The 20,614-nt window shown below is 41.2% G+C and overlaps 1 protein-coding gene across 4 annotated transcripts in view; it reads left to right on the plus strand.

Moving 5' to 3' along the window:
• The window catches only part of raph1a (Ras association (RalGDS/AF-6) and pleckstrin homology domains 1a), a 79,561-nt gene that overhangs the window by 58,678 nt on the left and 269 nt on the right, over nt 1-20,614 (plus strand). Inside the window, exons 11-16 of one of the 4 annotated variants that reach the window (XM_079617535.1) lie at nt 8,242-8,352; nt 9,790-9,888; nt 10,000-10,120; nt 10,271-10,410; nt 12,651-15,433; nt 19,160-20,576. In XM_079617535.1, coding sequence (XP_079473661.1) covers nt 8,242-8,352; nt 9,790-9,888; nt 10,000-10,120; nt 10,271-10,410; nt 12,651-14,756 — 2,577 coding nt within the window. In that variant the 3' untranslated portion in view covers nt 14,757-15,433; nt 19,160-20,576. Of the gene's footprint in view, nt 1-8,241; nt 8,353-9,789; nt 9,889-9,999; nt 10,121-10,270; nt 10,411-11,413; nt 11,513-12,650; nt 15,693-19,159; nt 20,577-20,614 lie in introns of those variants that run through there. The other 3 variants (XM_079617537.1, XM_079617536.1, XM_079617534.1) reach the window with 3 other exon arrangements.

The raw sequence follows: 20,614 nt of genomic DNA on the forward strand, positions 1-20,614 counted from the left end.
CATTTAAGAGGTCATTGTACTATTAAAGCATCCTGCAAGTTTCAGAACTCAAAACTTCCTCGCCAAAACCCCTGTTATAATCAATGGAGCTTTCTACACTGCACAATGGATCTCTTATTTGCATTGTGTTTGCACTGTTAGTTATGATAAAAGCATTTGTGAGATTTAAGATATTGAGTCGCAATGATGAGATCACTGCATTCATGCGCTCAACAGACGTCTGTTACCAGCTACAAAGCTCATCTCTGCAACCTTTCATTAGATGGGAGTAGATCTTAATACAATGCTAGAATCAACAGTTTTCACAGCGAGTTAATCTCGACAGCTGTAAAAGTAAAAATGTAGTAAAAGTTTTATAGGGAGTTCCACATGTAATACTTAGCTATTTCATGTGCAAAGATGTCAGCCAATCACAGCAGTGGGCGTTCACACTGAAGTCTCACAGCAGACACGGCCCTTCAAACAGAGCGCTCAAATCAGAGGGCTAAAATCAGGGTAGAAAATGGCCTGTTGTTTATTTATTATGACCATTTTTGTTGTACAAATCATACGAATATACCTCAGGAAACATAAAATAATAATATGAATAAATGCTGTTCATGACCTGTCACAGAGCTGCCCTCTGTTCTCCTTGTTAACCCTTGCTAAAAACACATGCACACATACTTGGGTTTTTAAAAGACACTTTATTTACCTTGATGTACCAGCGAAGGGAGAGATGGATTACACCCACACCCACACAAACATGCACCTACAACAAGACTGTTGTGTCTCAGACTGGCCACCTGAGCACGCATGCATGGTGGCGGCCATCTTGATGTTAGTAAAAGACCGGAATGGACTTCTGTTGTGCTTTTAGTACCTGTGCTGTGTTGCATCATGGGAGTGGGAGATACCAAGTATGGTGTGTAAGGGGTGGAAGTGTTCTGGAGTTATTTATGTATAATTATTGTTTATTGATATAATTATATTTATAATTATTGTTGAACTGAAGTTTGTGCTGTGTTATTTAAATTTGTGTGTTGAAGGAAATTGGGTTATTTGATCTTTAATACATGTTTATGGTATTTAATACATCCCCATTTTATGATTGAGAAATGGTTGTACCCATGTGTATAAATGCTCACCTGAGGAAGTGGTCAGGAGGTCTAAGACTGGTGGTAGTGAGTGCAGTATCTGCTGAGTACTCTGATTGAATTGTGATACCTGATCCAAGGTGATTGTTTTGGTACATTGAAGTCTTTTTATTTATTTATTTTTCCCTTTTTGATGTTTCATGTTTTGGCACCTGTGAGCACCTTGCACTTTCCTGGCTTGGGAGAATAAACTGGAAAACTGGCATTTAACGTCCTCCATGTGTTGATTTGAAGAACTCCTAGATGGTATCCCTAGTTGCTCTTTGACAAGTGGTGTCAGAAGTGGGATCGTTATGCCACCCAAGACCAGACAAGACCGAGGTGTGGGTTCAGATGAACAGTTGGGATTAAATCTGGAGCTGCCCAGTTCCACGGAGTTACCACTAGCAACAGCTGCTGCCGGTAGGGATGAGGCAATAACTACTCCTGCAGCGGGCCCAACAGAGGGAACGGTGTCAGAACTGGCTGGCCTGGTTAAAGTTCTCCTGCAGTCCCAGGCCGCCCGTGATGATCGAATGGAGCAAGTAATGGTGAAGCAAGACCAGCGTTGGCGAAATATGCAGCACCAATTCCAGCAAATTCAGCACCAGGTTTTAGAGATCCAGGCTGGAGGGGACCAAAGGGGAAGTCAGCACACGTCTACAAGCCCAGTGCCAACAGGAGAAGGTACATCATCAGGAAGTATTGAGCCAAGATTACATCCCTTGACAAGAGATGATGACATTGAGCAGTTCTTAACCACCTTTGAAAGGATGGCCACTGCGTGCAGATGGCCTAAAGCCAATTGGGCAATAAGACTGGTTCCCCTGTTAACGGGAAAGGCACGTGGTGCCTATGTAGCCATGGATGGGAATGATGCTGAGGATTATGATAAAGTCAAGGAGGCCATACTTATAAAATATGAGATTAATGCAGAGATCTACCGGCAAAGGTTTCGCTCCTCAGAGATTCTGCCAGACGAGAACCCCCGTGAGCTTTATGTGCGCTTGAAAGATCTCTTCTCGAAATGGGTGAAGCCAGAGACCTGTACTATTCAGCAGTTGTCAGAACTTATTATCTTGGAGCAATTTATGCGCATGATAAGCCCTGATATGGCAGTGTGGATTAAGGAGCATGATCCAGCCACGGCAGAAGAAGCAGCAAAGCTTGCAGAGACGTATCTGGCCGCACGCCGGGATGCCCAGCGCCACTTTGGAGGTCGGAGTCAAAGATGGCCAAGTAAGTCTGGGGGTGAGGGTGGTCATGCCCAAGGTAAAGTGAGTGTTGTTGGCAAGCAAGGGGATAGAACTAACCAGCAGGAAGTTAGGTGCTACTATTGTGGGGAGATAGGACACACTAAGCCCTGTTGTCCATCCAGGAAGGTTAAGCATTCGGCTTTCTGTTATGTTCCTCGCCCCTACCTGCCACATACGTCATCTCATGAGTCAGTGCAGACACGCCCCACAGACATATTGACTCCGGTACTTGTGAATGGTCAGTCTGCTAAGGCTTTAGTGGATACGGGTAGCACTCAGACTCTAGTACATGATAGCTTGGTTCCTGAAGATGAATATATTTCCCAGAATTCCATTAAAGTTTGCTGTGTGCATGGAGAAGTTAGGGAGTATCCGACGGCAGAGATTTACTTAACAGTGCAGGGGCAGACTTTTTTGTTGCGGGTGGCCGTTGCGTCCCAGTTACCTCATGAAGTAGTCCTAGGGCAAGATCTTCCCATTCTCTGTGATTTGGTCCCCCAAGTTCAGCCCTGTTATGCCGTAACCCGAGCCCAGAGTGCTACAGCCGACTTTAATGAGTTGCCTTTTGCTGATGTTGACTTTGAGGTGACCGGTGAGAAAAGACGCAAATCTAAAAAAGAAAGGCGTACATCTAAGTTTGAGGGTAGTGTGAAAGGGCAGGTTGTGGAGCTGCCTGTGCCAGAAGGCCCTCTTAATGTAACAATCCCTGAGGACATAGCTGAAATGCAGAGAAGTGATCCTACGTTGCAGGACTGGTTTCAGAAGGTGTCTGAAGTAGATGGTGTTAGAAAGGCTGTTGGATCTTGCTTGATGGAGGAAAAGTACATAGTGAAAAAAGGTATACTCTATCAGGTGAAAGGAGAGGTTGAAGCATTGGTTGTTCCGGAATCGATGCGCCATACAGTTATGACTCTGGGGCACGCTGTTCCGTGGTCAGGACACTTAGGCAAGCATAAGACGTTAGCAAGGGTTGCAAGCCGGTTCAGTTGGCCAAAGATATATACGGATGTAACGGAGTTCATTCGTACCTGTACAGAATGTCAGATGACATCTGGAAGGAGGGTTGCACCTGCACATTTGTTACCATTGCCAGTCATTGACACACCATTTAGTCGACTGGGGATGGATATAGTGGGGCCCCTGGAAAGAAGTAAGAATGGGAATCGGTACATTTTAGTACTCTGTGATTATGCCACCAAGTACCCAGAAGCCTTCCCCCTTAGAAACATCAAAGCTAGACAGGTAGCGAACTGTCTTGTACAGCTGTTTTCCAGAGTGGGGATTCCTCATGAAATCTTAACAGATCAGGGTACTAATTTTATGTCCTTGCTGTTAAAACAGGTGTACCAACTGTTGGGAATTAGGGCCATTAAGACCACACCTTACCACCCCCAGACTGACGGGTTGGTTGAACGCTTCAACCAAACCCTCAAAAGCATGCTGCGCAAGTTTGTTTCCAAGTCAGGGTCCGACTGGGACCAATGGTTACCTTATCTGTTGTTTGCTTACAGAGAGGTACCGCAAGCTTCCACAGGTTTCTCCCCATTTGAACTGTTATATGGCCGGCAGGTGAGAGGTCCTTTGGACCTGCTTAAAGAGCAGTGGGAGGGACCCAAGGATGGTATGTGCAGTGTGGTCCAATACGTGGTCCAAATGAGAGAGCGTCTGGAAGAGATGACATCATTGGCCCAGGAGAACATGAGAAAATCCCAGCAAACTCAGAAAGTTTGGTATGATAAGAGGGCAAGGGAGAGATCGTTTGAGGCTGGCCAAAATGTGCTGTTGCTGCTACCCACCAATGAGAATAAGTTGCTAGCTAAGTGGCATGGACCCTATGAGGTTGTGCGGAAAACTGGTCGAGTCACCTACGAGATCTCAATGCCAGAGCGGGGGAAGAAAAAGCAAAACTTTCATATTAATTTGTTGAAAGAGTTCCACCCCAGGAAGGAGACCGGAGCTGCACAACTTTTTGTTCGTGTGGTCGGGGAGGAAGAGGAACCAACAGAGCAGTACTTCCCAACCAGCTGCACTCAACAATCTGTAGATATATCCCATCTAGAGCAACCTCAAAGAGACCAGGTAAAGCAGCTGTTGGATCCCAGGCTGTTTCAGGAGAAACCTGGGTGTACTAACCTGGTGCTACATGATGTCATCCTTAGGGAGGCAACTCCAGCCCGCCAGAAGAGTTACCGGATCCCTGAACGCCTGGTGACAGTGCTTAAGGATGAACTAGACATTATGCTCTCCATGGGTGTGATTGAATCATCCCTTAGTGAGTGGTGTAGCCCCATTGTTCTAGTCCCCAAAAAGGATGGCACCCTTAGATTTTGCATTGACTTCAGACAACTTAACAGTCTGTCTAAGGTAGATCCTTATCCGATGCCAAGAATTGATGAGTTGGTGGAAAGACTGGGCAGAGCCAAATACCTATCAACGGTGGACTTATGCAAGGGGTACTGGCAGGTCCCTTTAACTGCCAGAGCCAAGGAACTGACTGCTTTTAAAACCCCATTTGGGCTATTCCAGTTCAAGGTTATGCCATTCGGCCTGCAGGGGGCGCCAGCGACTTTCCAACGTTTAATGGACCAGATCCTGCAAGGCACCAGGGAGTTTGCTGCAGCATATCTGGACGATGTGGTCATCTTTAGTGAGACCTGGGAAGAACACTGTCAACATCTGCGGCAAGTCCTGGGGAGAATTAAGGCAGCCGGTCTTACCATCAACCCAAAGAAGGGTACAATAGCCAAAAGAGAGATCAGCTACTTGGGATTTTTGATTGGAGGAGGAGTCATTCGCCCACAGCAGGAGAAGATAGAGGCCATCCGAAGTTACCAACCCCCCACAACTAAGAAACAGGTGAGATCTTTCCTGGGCTTGGTGGGATGGTATCCCAGGTTTATACCTAACTTTTCTGCCAGGGCTTCTGTGCTTACAGATCTCACTAGAGCCACAGCTCCCAACAAGGTGGTCTGGACGGAGCAGGGTGAGCGAGCTTTCCAGGACTTACGAGAGGCAGTATGTGGAGAGTCGGTTCTGCTTAGCCCAGATTTCCAGAAACCGTTCATCCTGCAGACGGATGCCTCTGGAGTTGGACTGGGGGCGGTGTTACTGCAGGAAGTGGACGGAGATCGCAGACCGGTGGTCTTCTTGAGTCGTAAACTCTTCCCTCGAGAAACACGTTATTCAACAGTGGAGCAGGAATGCTTGGCCATTAAATGGGCCACGGATTCACTTCGGTACTACCTACTGGGGAGACCCTTTGTGTTAGAAACCGACCATCGAGCTCTGCAATGGTTGGAACGCATGAAAGACTCTAATGCCCGGATTACGAGATGGTCTCTTTCTCTCCAGCCCTACCAGTTCACCGTGAAATACTGCCCGGGAGCCAGGAACAAGGTGGCTGACTTTTTGTCCCGTATCCCAGAGGAGGTAAATACTAAAACTGACTTTTCAACCCCAGTTCTTGGAGGGGTGGAGATTTGACACTCGGGACGACAGTGGTCGTCTGCAGAAGGGGGAAGAAGTGTCACAGAGCTGCCCTCTGTTCTCCTTGTTAACCCTTGCTAAAAACACATGCACACATACTTGGGTTTTTAAAAGACACTTTATTTACCTTGATGTACCAGCGAAGGGAGAGATGGATTACACCCACACCCACACAAACATGCACCTACAACAAGACTGTTGTGTCTCAGACTGGCCACCTGAGCACGCATGCATGGTGGCGGCCATCTTGATGTTAGTAAAAGACCGGAATGGACTTCTGTTGTGCTTTTAGTACCTGTGCTGTGTTGCATCATGGGAGTGGGAGATACCAAGTATGGTGTGTAAGGGGTGGAAGTGTTCTGGAGTTATTTATGTATAATTATTGTTTATTGATATAATTATATTTATAATTATTGTTGAACTGAAGTTTGTGCTGTGTTATTTAAATTTGTGTGTTGAAGGAAATTGGGTTATTTGATCTTTAATACATGTTTATGGTATTTAATACATCCCCATTTTATGATTGAGAAATGGTTGTACCCATGTGTATAAATGCTCACCTGAGGAAGTGGTCAGGAGGTCTAAGACTGGTGGTAGTGAGTGCAGTATCTGCTGAGTACTCTGATTGAATTGTGATACCTGATCCAAGGTGATTGTTTTGGTACATTGAAGTCTTTTTATTTATTTATTTTTCCCTTTTTGATGTTTCATGTTTTGGCACCTGTGAGCACCTTGCACTTTCCTGGCTTGGGAGAATAAACTGGAAAACTGGCATTTAACGTCCTCCATGTGTTGATTTGAAGAACTCCTAGATGGTATCCCTAGTTGCTCTTTGACATGACCCCTTTAAAATGCATATTTCGGTGATCCCTCACAAATTATCAGTGCAAAAAAGCATCTGCACATTTGCGAAATCTGCCGAAATAAGAGGGGATATCATTATTATTTTTTGTTGTGCTTTTTTTGCTGTTTGGAATAAAACCTCATGTTACAGAGTATAAAAAATATACTGACTTACATTATTACTGTCAATTGGGCAGCACTAATCAGTTGTCTGAGGATGTGCTTTATTTTAGTTTAACATTTCAATCCCAGAGCAAGATGCTCATCTGCTCCATAATCCCAGAATCTCTGTTGTTAGAGATCTCTTAGTAGGCGAGTGGAATTAAGATTATGTGCACATATGTTAGTTTTATGCTTGCACTTAAGTGTATGTGTATGTGTCACATGTATGTGTAGATACACTTACACTATAAAGCCCGTCAGCAGTGATGATACACAATCGCTACTAAAATCAAAAGATCGGTACTAAAATTACAAAAAATTTAAATGAAATTAAAATAAATGAATATAGAAATACTATAAAAAATCTTTAATTACACAAGCATCTAACAAAATTACTAAAGCAAGCTCACATTAAAATAAAATATGAATGAATAGTATAATAGTATATACATGATACTATAATAGCATCATTTTGTGCTGCTGTGCAAGAACATATTCACATTAAGGGAATCGTGATTAGATACCAGACATCATTGATGTCAAACCTGACACAAGCACATCTTGATGGACCGTATCTGAATACACACATTCCTGAATGAGATTTGAGCGTTTGAGCAACACTCTTGCTGTCAGTCACATTTCATAATTCCTGTGCTTTTCAGGAGATAAAGGGCCCATTGACTGTCTCTTCCATGTTTAGAGATCAGCTAATGAGGTCAAGTTCAGAGTAGACATGGGCCAGTGACTGCTCATTATCCACAAACCACAGGGAGGAAGAGGGTGATCGAGAGAGAGATGATAAAAGAGCAGCTGTTGCACATCCTCAGGTCATCACTCTGGGTTTGACAGCTGCTGCCCATCACTTAACATATGCATCCTGTTTCATACTTAACTCTGATGCTTAACACATGACTGTCTGACTCTTCGAAAGACTACAGAATCTCAGTGCTTCAAAAAAAGAACATTCAGAACTGCATGTGTCATGCACTTCAACCTGTTTTTCCTGCTTCTATGCACTAATTCAATGTAACTTTCTGCAAATGTAGTGCTCCCCCTAGTGGATTCAACAGTGAAGGTCAATTTAGGTCTCTTTTTTCAATTTTAAAAGCAATATTTTCATTGCCACAATATAAACAAAGAAATGAATTAGACAGCAGGTCAACTGTGTGGCATGTCTTTAAAATGATTATAAAACAAATTATTAATCATTCTTATAATATTTTATAGAATAAGATTCAAGCATTTGAATGAAGACAATACATAGTAGTAGGGCTATTACCTGCATTCCCTACTACAGGTTAATTTACCCAAAAAATCCTTTGTTCTAACATGCAATTATTTTAATACATTTTTTGCCTGTTTTCCTGTGTCACATGTAGGCCTCTAGAGACCTGGTTTGCTTCCTGCAGCTGGATCATGTTAATATTTACTTGGGTCAGGACTACCGCAGCAAGTATAAAGCCCCAACTGACTACTGCATGGTCCTGAAGGTGAGTTACAGCAATCATCCTTGTACATTGCATCAGATATTCTATTGTAAGCAGTTATAAACGATCTAAAAAGCATGAAAGTTTTCGTTCCTCATAGACCATCTTGGAGTGGATGTTATAGTTACGTCACTGCAGTTGTGCACGCATTGTGTTGGCAGAAAAACAGTGGTAACAATTGTAGGAAAGTGGGCAAAATCCTCAGAATAAGAGAAAAAAGTGTCTTGTCCCTTGCAAAAACATCTTAATTTTTATAGAATACTGTGGTTGAAGCCGCTCTTTGAAACTAAACACAGAAGTTTATGGTTGCAAGCCACCGACTGGACTGATGAAACCTTCGATGATTAGTCTACTATTAAAGTATGAATTAGATTTAAACAATAGGTCTAATGTATTAGCCCTAGAGTTACAGCATGAAACAATATTTAAACCTATAACATTTGACATGGATAACATTTAAACATAAAATATTTTTATCTCACAATTCAGATATTGTTTCTCGCAATTGCGAGTTTATGTCTCCCGAATCAGACTTTATAATTCGCTATTGCAAGTTTATATCACAATTCTGAGGGGAAAAAAGAGTTTATAATCTATTCTATAGATTGCTACTGCAGAACTATCATTTTCTGTCTCCATGTAGGCTTCGCCAACAAAAAACCATCATCGCTGTAAAGACCCAAATGTTCTATTATCAGATGTTGTTTTGTTCTTGGAAAGGAATAGGATCTTTTAAAGCCGTGTGTTCTTAAAAATGCATTTACTTAAATGACTACAGTGGTAGTCACCACCACAGTGGTGGTAAAAAAAAAAAAAGCTTTTGGCCTTGCATATCTCTAGACTTTATCATAAGCTACTTTCCAGATCCCCATTTGTCTGTATGGTTAAAGCATGAATACATTTAAAGTGCTGGGATCTGTAAAAGCCAGATCTCTGTCTGCATTACAATCTACAATTCGGAAGTGAACAACATCTTTTTTTCAGTTTGTGCAGACACCCTCAGAGGGAAATCAGAAGTGAGACAAACATAAATATAGACAGTTTTTGGGCAGTGTTTGGCTTTCTTTTAACGTAACATTTATCCACTATAACTTGCCTGACCTTAGTCTCATGTAGCCAGATTTTTGAGTTCAGCATAAAGGGTTTGCCACATTGCATTTTGTTCTTGTGAAGACTTGCCTATTTAGACAAGAAGAGTCTGTCTGACAAATGACCATATTTGTTGTTTTTAACTTATATTTAGAGATGGGTTTATCCAAAATGGTTTATACCACAACAATATACCAGCATACAAAATCTCCTTCAAAATATGGCACAGCATCAGGCATCAGTAACAGTATAGAAAATGATGTGTATATAAATGCTATGGCAATATGAAACTATTGCAATATGCTTTCCACAAAGACAATACAATTCAATGTCTCTGATTTCCTCACACAGCACCCTCAGATTCAGAAGAAATCACAGTACATCAAGTATCTGTGCTGTGACGATGTCAGAACACTGCATCAGTGGGTCAACGGGATACGCATTGCCAAGGTAATATCTTGTTAAAATGACATTACCCTGCTTGGTGTATAATGTAATGTGTATGTATAATATGTGTTTCATGCTAGTTTTGTGGCTGAATATATGTGATTTGCAATGCAGTATGGGAAGCAGCTGTATGTGAACTACCAGGAAGCTATGAGACGCACAGAGGCTGCTCATGATTGGTCCTCCCTGTCCAGCTCCAGTATCAAGTCTGGTTCCAGCTCCTCCAGTCTACCAGGTGAGTTCAGCAGAAACACAGGTAACCTGAGATATGAGGCAGTACTTCATATTTAACTGGCTTGTGTATTGTCTATGAGACAGATGATCAAGTTTCTATATTCACCTCTTTTACTCAACTTTTGATTCATTTATTCTTTCATGCCTGCAGAATCTCAGTCCAACCACTCTAGCCAATCAGACAGCGGCGTGTCGGAGACTACATCGTCTGGTCATGTGCGCTCTCAGAGTGTGGTCAGCTCCATCTTCTCTGAGGCCTGGAAGAGAGGCAATCAGTCAGATGAACCCAAGGTGACCATTGAAGAACTTTATTTTATATCTTTACTTGCTCTGCTTCGTTCCACTTCTGTTTCTTCATCATGGTGTCATTTTTATATCCTAATCCATTTGAAAAAATCTTTGCAATATTACCGTATATACCCGAATATAAGACGACCCTGAATATAAGACGACCCCCCCATTTTCCAGACTTATTTTTGGGACAAAAAGAGATTTTTGTAGAAAAAATCTGGTTTTCAACATAAAATAATTTTATTTGAAAATTGCACTGATAATTCATTCTCTCTCTTCCAGCACGCGTGCTCTCTCTCTCTCTCTCTCTCTCTCTCTCTCTCTCTCTCTCTCTCTCTCTCTCTCTCTCTCTCTCTCTCTCTCTCTCTCTCTCTCCATCTTAACATCTTGGAAGGGAAAGCTGGTTTTGTCTTAATCGGTTGCGTTTCAGTCACTATTTCATATTCATTCTGTTGTTCTTTCTCCCTTTCCCCCCGTGATTTTGTCTATATCGCGAATATAAGACGACTCCCCATTTTTCAGCCTATTTTTTAGGACAAAAACCTCGTCTTATATTCGGGTATATACGGTATACATCATGTAAGCTATAAGATACAAGAGGCCATTGTGCATCACTGCATTGTGAATTCAGTCATGGTTGAATAGCATTGTTAGGAACGATGCAAAGTATGTTCGTTTATATATATATAGGAACAATAAAAACCTGAAAGAACAAACGCATACACCAAACAAAAAGAAAACAAGGAGGTTTGATGGTGTCAGTGTTTTTAATTAGAGTTCCAATTTACTCAGATTTAATTAAAATTATGTCAGTGGAATTTGTTAAATTTGGATATGACATCATATTGTCAGCTACTTTCAAGTGTCAAATTTAATTACTCAGAGGGCAAGAGCAATCTGAGTCACAATAAAGACCCTTTGCGTGATTGTGGGACATCGAACTCATGTCACACTGTCCCCAGTTATATTATTGAATTGGTCCCCTCTCTGTTTATCTACCCAGGATGAGAATGTCAAGTCTGGAAAGGCTATACAATGGTGGGGATTGAGGTTAGGAGTGTGGTAAAACCTCACACTCTAGCCCTTTATATTTTATATACCGGTAATCCTCACATGTGAACCTCTAAAGCGACTAACCACTGATATGATGTGTGTGGCGGGCGGTTCATCTTAGTTGTTTTTGTGAATGTTGGGTAATTGGGGACTGGTGTGAGACACCTGTTGTAATAGTTTGTGTTAACTCTTAACAGACAATGCACTGGTGTTGTATTTTGAATAACCTGTTACTTAATGGTTGGAGTGTTTTGGTTTGATGTGTGTTATCAATGGGAGATCTTCTCAGAGAAGGTAAGCACAACATGGAACAGGATAAACTCCTGTTTTGTGATGCACACACTGAATTGCTGTTGTCATAATTGGTGATTTTTAGATTGAGCTCTACATCTCAATGAATTGATTTTGTAAGGACAAAAGAGTCTGAATTTAGAAGAGCTGATCTCAATACTAACAGTTATTGGTTCCTCCCTTAAGACTTTATAACATTTCCTGTAACATTTCATGTCATTTCACTCTTTTGATTGACCCTTCGCAGGGAGTTTGATTGACAGGCGATCTGACCAATCATAATCCGCTATTCGCCGAATCCGACATTTTTGTCCAACAAAGCAGTCAGGAGAGTTAGTAGATTAACGTTGAAGGATTTGATCTTGAAAAAGTGTACTGGCGTTGTTCCGCGCTTAAAACAACATTCCTTCTTATGTTCATTCATGTTTATTTGAAGCTATAAATTAACTAGAAGGAAGAGATGATCGGTTCACGAGCAGCTTTAACTGAGGCTCTACAGCGATCTGTCAGACTCATTAAAGAGACACAAAACTATATTTATTGTTTCAATTTCTTAAAAAAATTACCAAATAGGAAAGTTGAGACTTTGTTTCAAATTAAAAGTAACCTGCTCTGTCCTGTCTGTCAGCATGTTGTCAGTGTGCTCTCTTCTCCGCGATGTATTATTTTTTTTACTGTGTGAGAACAGGGTGTAGAGTGAGAGCGGTGTAGATTGTCGGACATAGCAACAGTAACTAAAGGGGGCGGGTCTTTGTGAACGGTCAATTGCACTGTCTGCTGAATATCTTCTTGCACACTACTAATACCTACGTATCATTCACAAAAATGTTAAATCAATGTCAAAAAATCGCATTCATACTCCTGTTCTAATTGAATGGTTTTTGTCATATCCACAGATGAGAATGGATGGCCCACCAACACACCCTGCTAGAGCCTCTTACCCTCTACAACTACCCCAGTCTATCCAGTCTCGTAGCAGCTACAGTGGTGTGTCCCCAGTGTCTCCTTCCTCACCCCTATCTCCACCACCACCGCCTCCACCACCTCCCCCGCTCCCTAACCCGACGCACCACTCCACCCCGATTAAGTTCACTAAATACAGCACCCTTGCTAGGCTGCACAACATCTCCCAGGCTCAAAATTATTACAAACAGACCCCCTTATTGGTAGTACAGCAGCAACCTATTCCCCCTACGCCACCCCCACAGTGTCTCAAACCTGGTATGAATAATTTGGCAGAAACTGACAGCAGTCCTCCTCCACCCCCACCGCCACCACCTCCTCCAGAGATGCCAGTGCCAGGGTCAGCCATGGCAGTGTTGAAGCACGCCCCTCTCAGTCCCCACTACGTTCCCCCTCCACCTCCAGAGGAAGACCAGCTGCCACCACCATCTCACTTACACAGTAATGGCTACTTGCCTCCCCCACCACCCCCAGAACAGTTAAAATACCCACCTCCCCTCAGCACCAATGGGCTCCAGCAGTTCTTAGCTCAGAAGTTCCCAAATATGGCCTATGACTTCTCATCTGTCCAGCTAGATGAAGAGCCTCCACCACCTCCTCCAGAGTGTTTTTCTCTGCCGCCTCAGCAGTCAGGTCCACTTGCCCCACCTAAAACCTTCACTGGTGTATTTCCACCCCAAACGGCTCCAAAACCTGGCCATGGCATTTCCCCCGTTTCCCCATTGCCACCTTCTCTGTCTCCAACTCCTCCGGTCACCATGAGGAAACAGCAGAGCTTGTCCAGTGGTCACAGTCCCAATCAACCTCCACCAACCCTTCCCAAGCAATATAGCCTTTCTTCCAAAGCTTCATCTGTATCTGCCCCCATCTCTCCCACCCAATCGCTTGTAAAGCAGATTGTAAACCAATTCCCTGACACTCTTGATGGATCCAAATGTCCCATATCTCCTCCCGTGGTAAAAAACAAACCAAAATGGCAGCCAGGAGGACAGGCTCAACCACAATCTCCTGAATTTCCTCCACCTCCACCAGAGAGTACCCTTGAATTCCCTCCACCTCCTGCTCCAAGCCCTCCTCCTGCCCCTCAGCCTTCTGGCAAGGTGGGATCACCAATCAAGAAGTCCCCATCAACATCATCAAATTCTTCTACTGGTTCAGGAGGGAAGAAGCCCCCTCCAACCCCACAGCGCAACTCCAGCGTGAAGGCCTCCTCTTCTGTTGAGTACCAGGAGTCCAAGAAAGTGGAGGATCTGGTCAGCATGTTTGCCCAAACTAGTCAAGCCCCACCCAGTTCCTTTTCAACTCCATCCTCTACGACAGGATCGCCTTCAAAGGACTCATCTGCAGTACCTCGGGCACCACAAAAACCAGGCAAGATCAACTTGGCTAATCTGCCTCTGGCTCTCCAGGGGAAGCAAGGTCAATATCTCCAGTCCAGCTCAGACTTCCCCTCTCCTCCTCCGGAGTGTGAATTTCCCCCTCCGCCACCAGACTCGGAACTCCTGCCTCCTCCACCTCTCCCGTCAGAACTGCACACTGGGGCTCCCAAAGTGGCCGTGGTGAACCCTCAACCCCAAAACTCCTCCACATCCTCATGGAAACAGAGCTCCTTGAAGAAAGCAACGCCTCTGACTATGCACCACCGCCGCAGCAGTGGCCCACTCGAACAACTTGTCCTTTCTCCACCTCCTCAACAGATGCCTCTGTCCTCTTTTAACTCTCAGATCCCACCAACTTCGCCCAAGGCCAATCTGTCCATCCAGCCCAACTTCCTGGAAGACCTCAACAGAACTCTCAAAAGGAAGTCCATGACTCGACATGGCTCCCTCACCTCCTCACGAATCTCAGCCAAGCTGGAGCCAGTAGCCACCATGGACGATATGGCCCTTCCGCCCCCTCCTCCAGAGCTGCTGCTGGGCCAGCAGAAAAAAGGCGGATACATGAGCGCCAACATCTCAGGCTATGCAACATTAAGGCGGGGTCCTCCGCCGGCTCCACCCAAACGGGACCAAAACACTAAACTGACAAGCGATTGGTAGTCAGGACATATGCCGAGTACGGATATGCTACTCTCCTTTTCCACTCTGTTTATCTTAAACGGCTGAAACGGCTGCATTAAAATAATACTCATTTTAACCCCAGATTATAACCACAATATGAAAAAGCCAAACCATCTATAACATAAGCTTCTCTGCGTGTTTGTGTCGCTTTGCTATTAAGTGTAGCAGATATACAAAAATTCTGAGAAAATGAGACTGACGTTATTATAGGTACTGCATGGACACTGCTGTGAGGAAAGGGGATAATGTATATGTATGATAAAATATATATGTGGAACTCTGGGGTGGGAGGGAACTTGTACTTTTTTATATGAAATTATTTAATACCTGAAATATATTCTTATTTTAAAGTTTAGTTTTGAAACCCTTGACTGTAAACGTTAAACGTGAATAGAAAATCAGGGTTGTTGAACCGATGCTTGTGTGTGTGCGTGCGCGCATTTTGTCTGAGTGATTTGGTTGATCCACTCTCAGAAAAATAGTGAGGGCCTGGTAATAACGTTTACCTTGCTTGTCATTAGATGTGCAAATCCCGATGTGGGAATTGCATTGGTGTAGCATACATTCTAAATGAAGTATTCTACTAAACTTTCCATGTTTAATTTAAATGGTTTTAAACCTTCCACTAAAATGTCAAAAGAAAGAAAAAAAAACAACTATCATTAGCCGCGTTTCCATTACAGATTTGCGCAAATGTTTTGCGCTTTTATCGAAATATCGATACAAAACTATTGCGAAATGACGGCGTTTCCATTAACCGATGTTATGCGACTAAAACGTCCTTTTTTCTCTCGCGATAGTCATTCCAAAAATCACGGCAGCGGACGTTGGTTTATATAATCTCACAGCCACCGCATTAGACATTATTATTATTAATGGAGGGAGACGTACGTGTTATCCAAGCATTAATGGCAGGGAAAGACCCTTATTCCAAACGAAATATCACGGTCCGTGTACGTTTTGATAGTTTGTTTTTTCGTTTGAACCACGGTCCGTGTACGTTTTGATAGTTTATTTTTTCGTTTGAACCAAAAAACAAAATAACGAGAAACCACCTTACTTTTGTTTGTCGTTTGAAACCAAAAACAAAGAAACGGTCAAAAAAGAGCCGTTCTCCCGTTTTTGGTTTCTGAATCCAAAAACGAAAAACGACTAAACCAAATACAAATAACGGTCCGATTTTGGTTTTTGGAAATTCATTTTTTCATTTCTCCGTTTGAAGATCGCCTTAAAAGAAAGATAGGTTGGCCACGTGACCCGAAAATAATAGTAATATAGCCTATCAAAATAAAAGCCAAGCTTTTAGAGCGGTCATAATATGCAGCACCAACGTTATATACCAGAGTAACGTTGGAAGAAGAAAAAAATTAATCAATAAATAAGCTTATATAAACCAAGCTTATATAAAATAAGCAACAGTAGTTTATTACAGTGGTTTAATATCATGCCTATAGCCATACACATCACCACGTTTAATGAGCGCATTGTTTGGTTCAATACAGTTGGTATGTAATATAGGTTAAGAACTTATTGTGTGTGCAGAGTTACTGTTAGCGCTATATTATATAATTAAATTAATATTTATTGTGGTTTCCACCGTAATGGTGGAAAAATAACAAAATATTCAGACGCCTACTGTAGGCTACGGTGACGCATTGCTGTCACATAAATATTATTTTTTCCCCTAAGGACATGTAGTCATACAAAATATGCATTTATCTCCTATGATTTATCCACATAAAACTGATCGCCTATCATGTCTTTATCATACATCTACGTTCAAAAAGCTTTAAAAGCAAATAGTAGCAGCCCCCAATCAGGCAAAATTAATCAATGACGCCCTTTTTTTAAAAATATATTTATATAGGCCTAGCCTATACGTTTTTTTTTATATAATTTATTTTTGTTAATAGGCTATATTACCTAGAGATATAGTTAAACAAAACACATCTAACAAAACAGCCTAAGTTGTTTATTTTCTACAACATTGTGTTCTTATTTTGTTAAATTAACGAAATGTAAATCTTCGTCTTTATAACAGAAGATACAATACAATGCAATAATCTTCAAGATACAGCCTACAATCTTCACATGTCTATAACGGTCACCTTATAAAAAGTCCTTTGTCTGGTGGAATAAGCAATGTTATATATAATGGTCAGTATCTTAATTTAAACTTTATTTTATTATTTTATTAGTTCACTAATTATGCGTACTCAACTAATTTAATGTAAAGAGCTGACTACTTAATGTCAAATATTAAATGTAGGCTATTGATTAGAGTTGCCATAGATAGACTAAAGATTTTTCTAGTCATTCATTTAAGCAATTAGGACTAATCGCGCGTTTATTCAATCCTGGGTGCATGTAGGCTATTCCGCGCTCAAGCGCATGCAAAACTTGCCACAAAGCACCGGCAAAAGTAGGCTAATGATAATAAACGTGTCTGAAAAAATAACGAAGCATTTTATTTGTTTATTAATGAACTCGTCTTTTCTAAATCAGTGTAGGCTGCCTGCAAACATATCTCCATACATCTCCGCTGTAATTTAGCCTATGCGCCTTTCAAACGGACAGGATTCCCTAGTATTTTTTTATAAGCTTTAAATATAGATAGCTGTAATAAACTACTGTTGCTTATTTTATTTAAGCTTGGTTTATATAAGCCTATTTATTGATTAATTTTTTTCTTCTTCCAACGTTACTCTGGTATATAACGTTGGTGCTGCATATTATGACCGCTCTAAAAGCTTGGCTTTTATTTTGATAGGCTATATTTACTATTATTTTCGGGTCACGTGGCCAACCTATCTTTCTTTTAAGGCGATCTTCAAACGGAGAAATGAAAAAAGGAATTTCCAAAAACCAAAATCGGACCGTTATTTGTATTTGGTTTAGTCGTTTTTCGTTTTTGGATTCAGAAACCAAAAACGGGAGAACGGCTCTTTTTTTACCGTTTCTTTGTTTTTGGTTTCAAACGACAAACGAAAATAAGGTGGTTTCTCGTTATTTTGTTTTTTGGTTCAAACGAAAAAACAAACTATCAAAACGTACACGGACCTTTCACCCTCATTTCTGCGCTGAGGTTTTGATTGTGGCATTTCTTTGAAGTTTAGAATCCAGTATTCCTATAGGCTAATTATTGTTTCTTTTATGAATTTAATAAAGAACTCTGTCTCCTATTCCAAACGATGTAGGCTGCTTTTGTGTCCATTCGTTTTTTCCTTTTTAAACCCGTAATTGAAAAACGAAAAATAAACGGTTGTCTTTTTAAAACGCAAAGTTGAACACCACAATTTTAATTTGAACTGGCTACACCAACTGCTGCGCAAATAAGTAAATATCGACGAATTTTCAGATGTTTGTTTAATGACTTTTTCCCCCTTTATTAAACATGTAAAATATTCACAAATTAATATGGAAAACTTGTTGATTTTACTGGTTTTCTAAGGCCAAATTAGAACCTGGAATTGACATTTTCCCGCAGTGCTGAATAAGAAAGAGCCATTAATATTATTAAACTATTGTTTTCTAACTCGGCTAAAAACATCTCCATCTCCGCTGTTAAGCAGATGCGCTTTTAGAGAGAAATGCACCTTTCATACGGATTACTTAATCAGAACAAAATGTATAGCTTTCGATTCGAATTTGTTCGTTTTAAAGTGGACACTTCAAGCTTTAGCTACATATAGGCTATATTTTGTTTCAGTTCTCGCGCTCCAGTTCACGGAGATCATGAAAACGCGCCTGATTGTTTTATTTTATTTTAGCCTACAAAAGCACAACATTTTCTTGTTATTGTTTACACAAATAAACGTAGTTACAAATAATGTATTATTATTTTCTGTATGACCAGAAATTATAGAGTAGGCTATATTAAGTTGTTTCACTGTTAATAGGAAAATGTTCACGCCCGCGCCTCCGTGCCATGTAGTGCGCGCTCCACACTCCACACATACCCTTAGATATGCGTCAAAATATTGTGTTTATTTGTGATAATCTCAGCTCTGTATTATTATTGTCTAACCCGTATTATGAATGACATTTGACGAATTGGTTTGTTCCTTTTTTTTTGGATAAAAGCCTCATCTAAATATGTAGCCTATGTTATAGGCTAATGATGATAATTATTATTATTTGCGTACACGGACCCCAAACACACCGCGTCTTCTAAGTCAGGTGACTGTAAATGCGCAAAAACTGTTTCCATTGCAGTTTTGCGAAATATTCCTTTTTCGAATTGGCTGAAAAACCTCCTCATGCGAGCGTAAAAACTTTTTTGCGATAAATGAGAGTTTTTGCGAAATTGACGTGTTTCCATTGAGCGTATTTTCAATTCGCAATTTCAATTTGCGCAATTTGAAGGGTAATGGAAACGCGGCTATTGTTATTGATAAATCTGTTATGTTGTGTCGCTGTGGACCCTTACTTTTCATGAAGATGTCCAAATGTTAGACGAGGATGAAAATGAGCCTGTTACCACTTGAGGAACTGGTCTGTGTCTGGAATCGGATGTGCTGTCTGTTTATATTGGTTACATTGCTATCTATCTGTACATACAGCTGCAGTTCCTGACTTTATCAATGTGCGTTAGCTCTGCATGGGTGAAGCACACAGTAGGAAGTGATGTCGTTCTCCTTATTTTGACCTCTGTCTACACACAGTGCTGTAATAATGTGTCACATATCTGAAACATCTTTCACTCATGTCACGGCAATGTCAAAATGTACAGACATTAATCTAGCATGCATGCTTCCTTTGTATGGTTGCCTAAAATTGCACACTTTGTTGGGTTTTAGGATCATAGCCACAAAATAAAAGGTGTCATGTCAAGTTTGCTTGACTTTCAATGCAAAAAAAAAAAAAAATCACTGTGTGCCTACTCTCATTCTCATCCATCTAGCAAACTTGAATGCGTAAGTTGAGAAAATGTGTACCTATTGGTTTTACATCTCCAAAAAATCCTTTGGTTTTGAAAGTCTGAGCAATGAAAGTAGGAACAGACAACTTTACAGGTAGGAGTACAGAGCTAATGCTGTTTCTTAAAGTCAGGAACCTTTAGTTTAAAAAAAATGGGGAAGTAAATGTCTGTTACATTTAAAATGAACAATATAAATGTGTAAATCACACAGAATGTTGTCTAAGTTCTTGTTATTTTGATGGTTCTTTATCATACAATTAAAAGCTTATTATGGTAAATCTTCTGATTTACAATGATAGTCATTTACGGACAAACTCTTTATAATACATGCATACGGTTTTAAAATGTACAAATATACACCTAAGTGTTGCACAAGTTTTTGTGAGTTATTAAACTGTAAAGGAATGTTCCTTTGGTAGAAAGTTACTCAACATATTACGGCTGTACCACAGCAATTAACTACTAAACATTTAATTTCATAACAGGCCGTCCATGTGAGTTTACCACAGAAATGTGCACAGAGATATAATAATATTATTTTATTGGTGAAAATGCATCTTGATTAAAGCTCAACAAATGTCATTGCTTTATTTAAAGCATCAACTAGAGGTCGGTCGGTCTGTTTTAATCACATTTTATGAAATCAAAGCAGTAATCTGGAACAGTCTAACTCTCCTTGACATAGAATGACCCCTGGAGAGAAAGAGCCCAGTGGCCCGTCCTGTGCCCCGGATAATGACCTCTTCACTGCTGGACTCTGAGCTGGACCCGACTGAAGCTGAATCAGCAATACAGCTGATGCCCAGAGGAGCTATGACAGCTGCCAACACGCACAAGACTCGAGCACGATTCCGTAGACTTGAGAAAGTGACGAAAAGGTGAGAATATGTTAGTATGATATTGGTGAAGGGTAGCC

Source organism: Phoxinus phoxinus, assembly GCF_949152265.1.
Source record: "Phoxinus phoxinus genome assembly, chromosome: 7".
In the NCBI taxonomy this organism is placed as follows: Eukaryota; Metazoa; Chordata; class Actinopteri; order Cypriniformes; family Leuciscidae; genus Phoxinus; species Phoxinus phoxinus.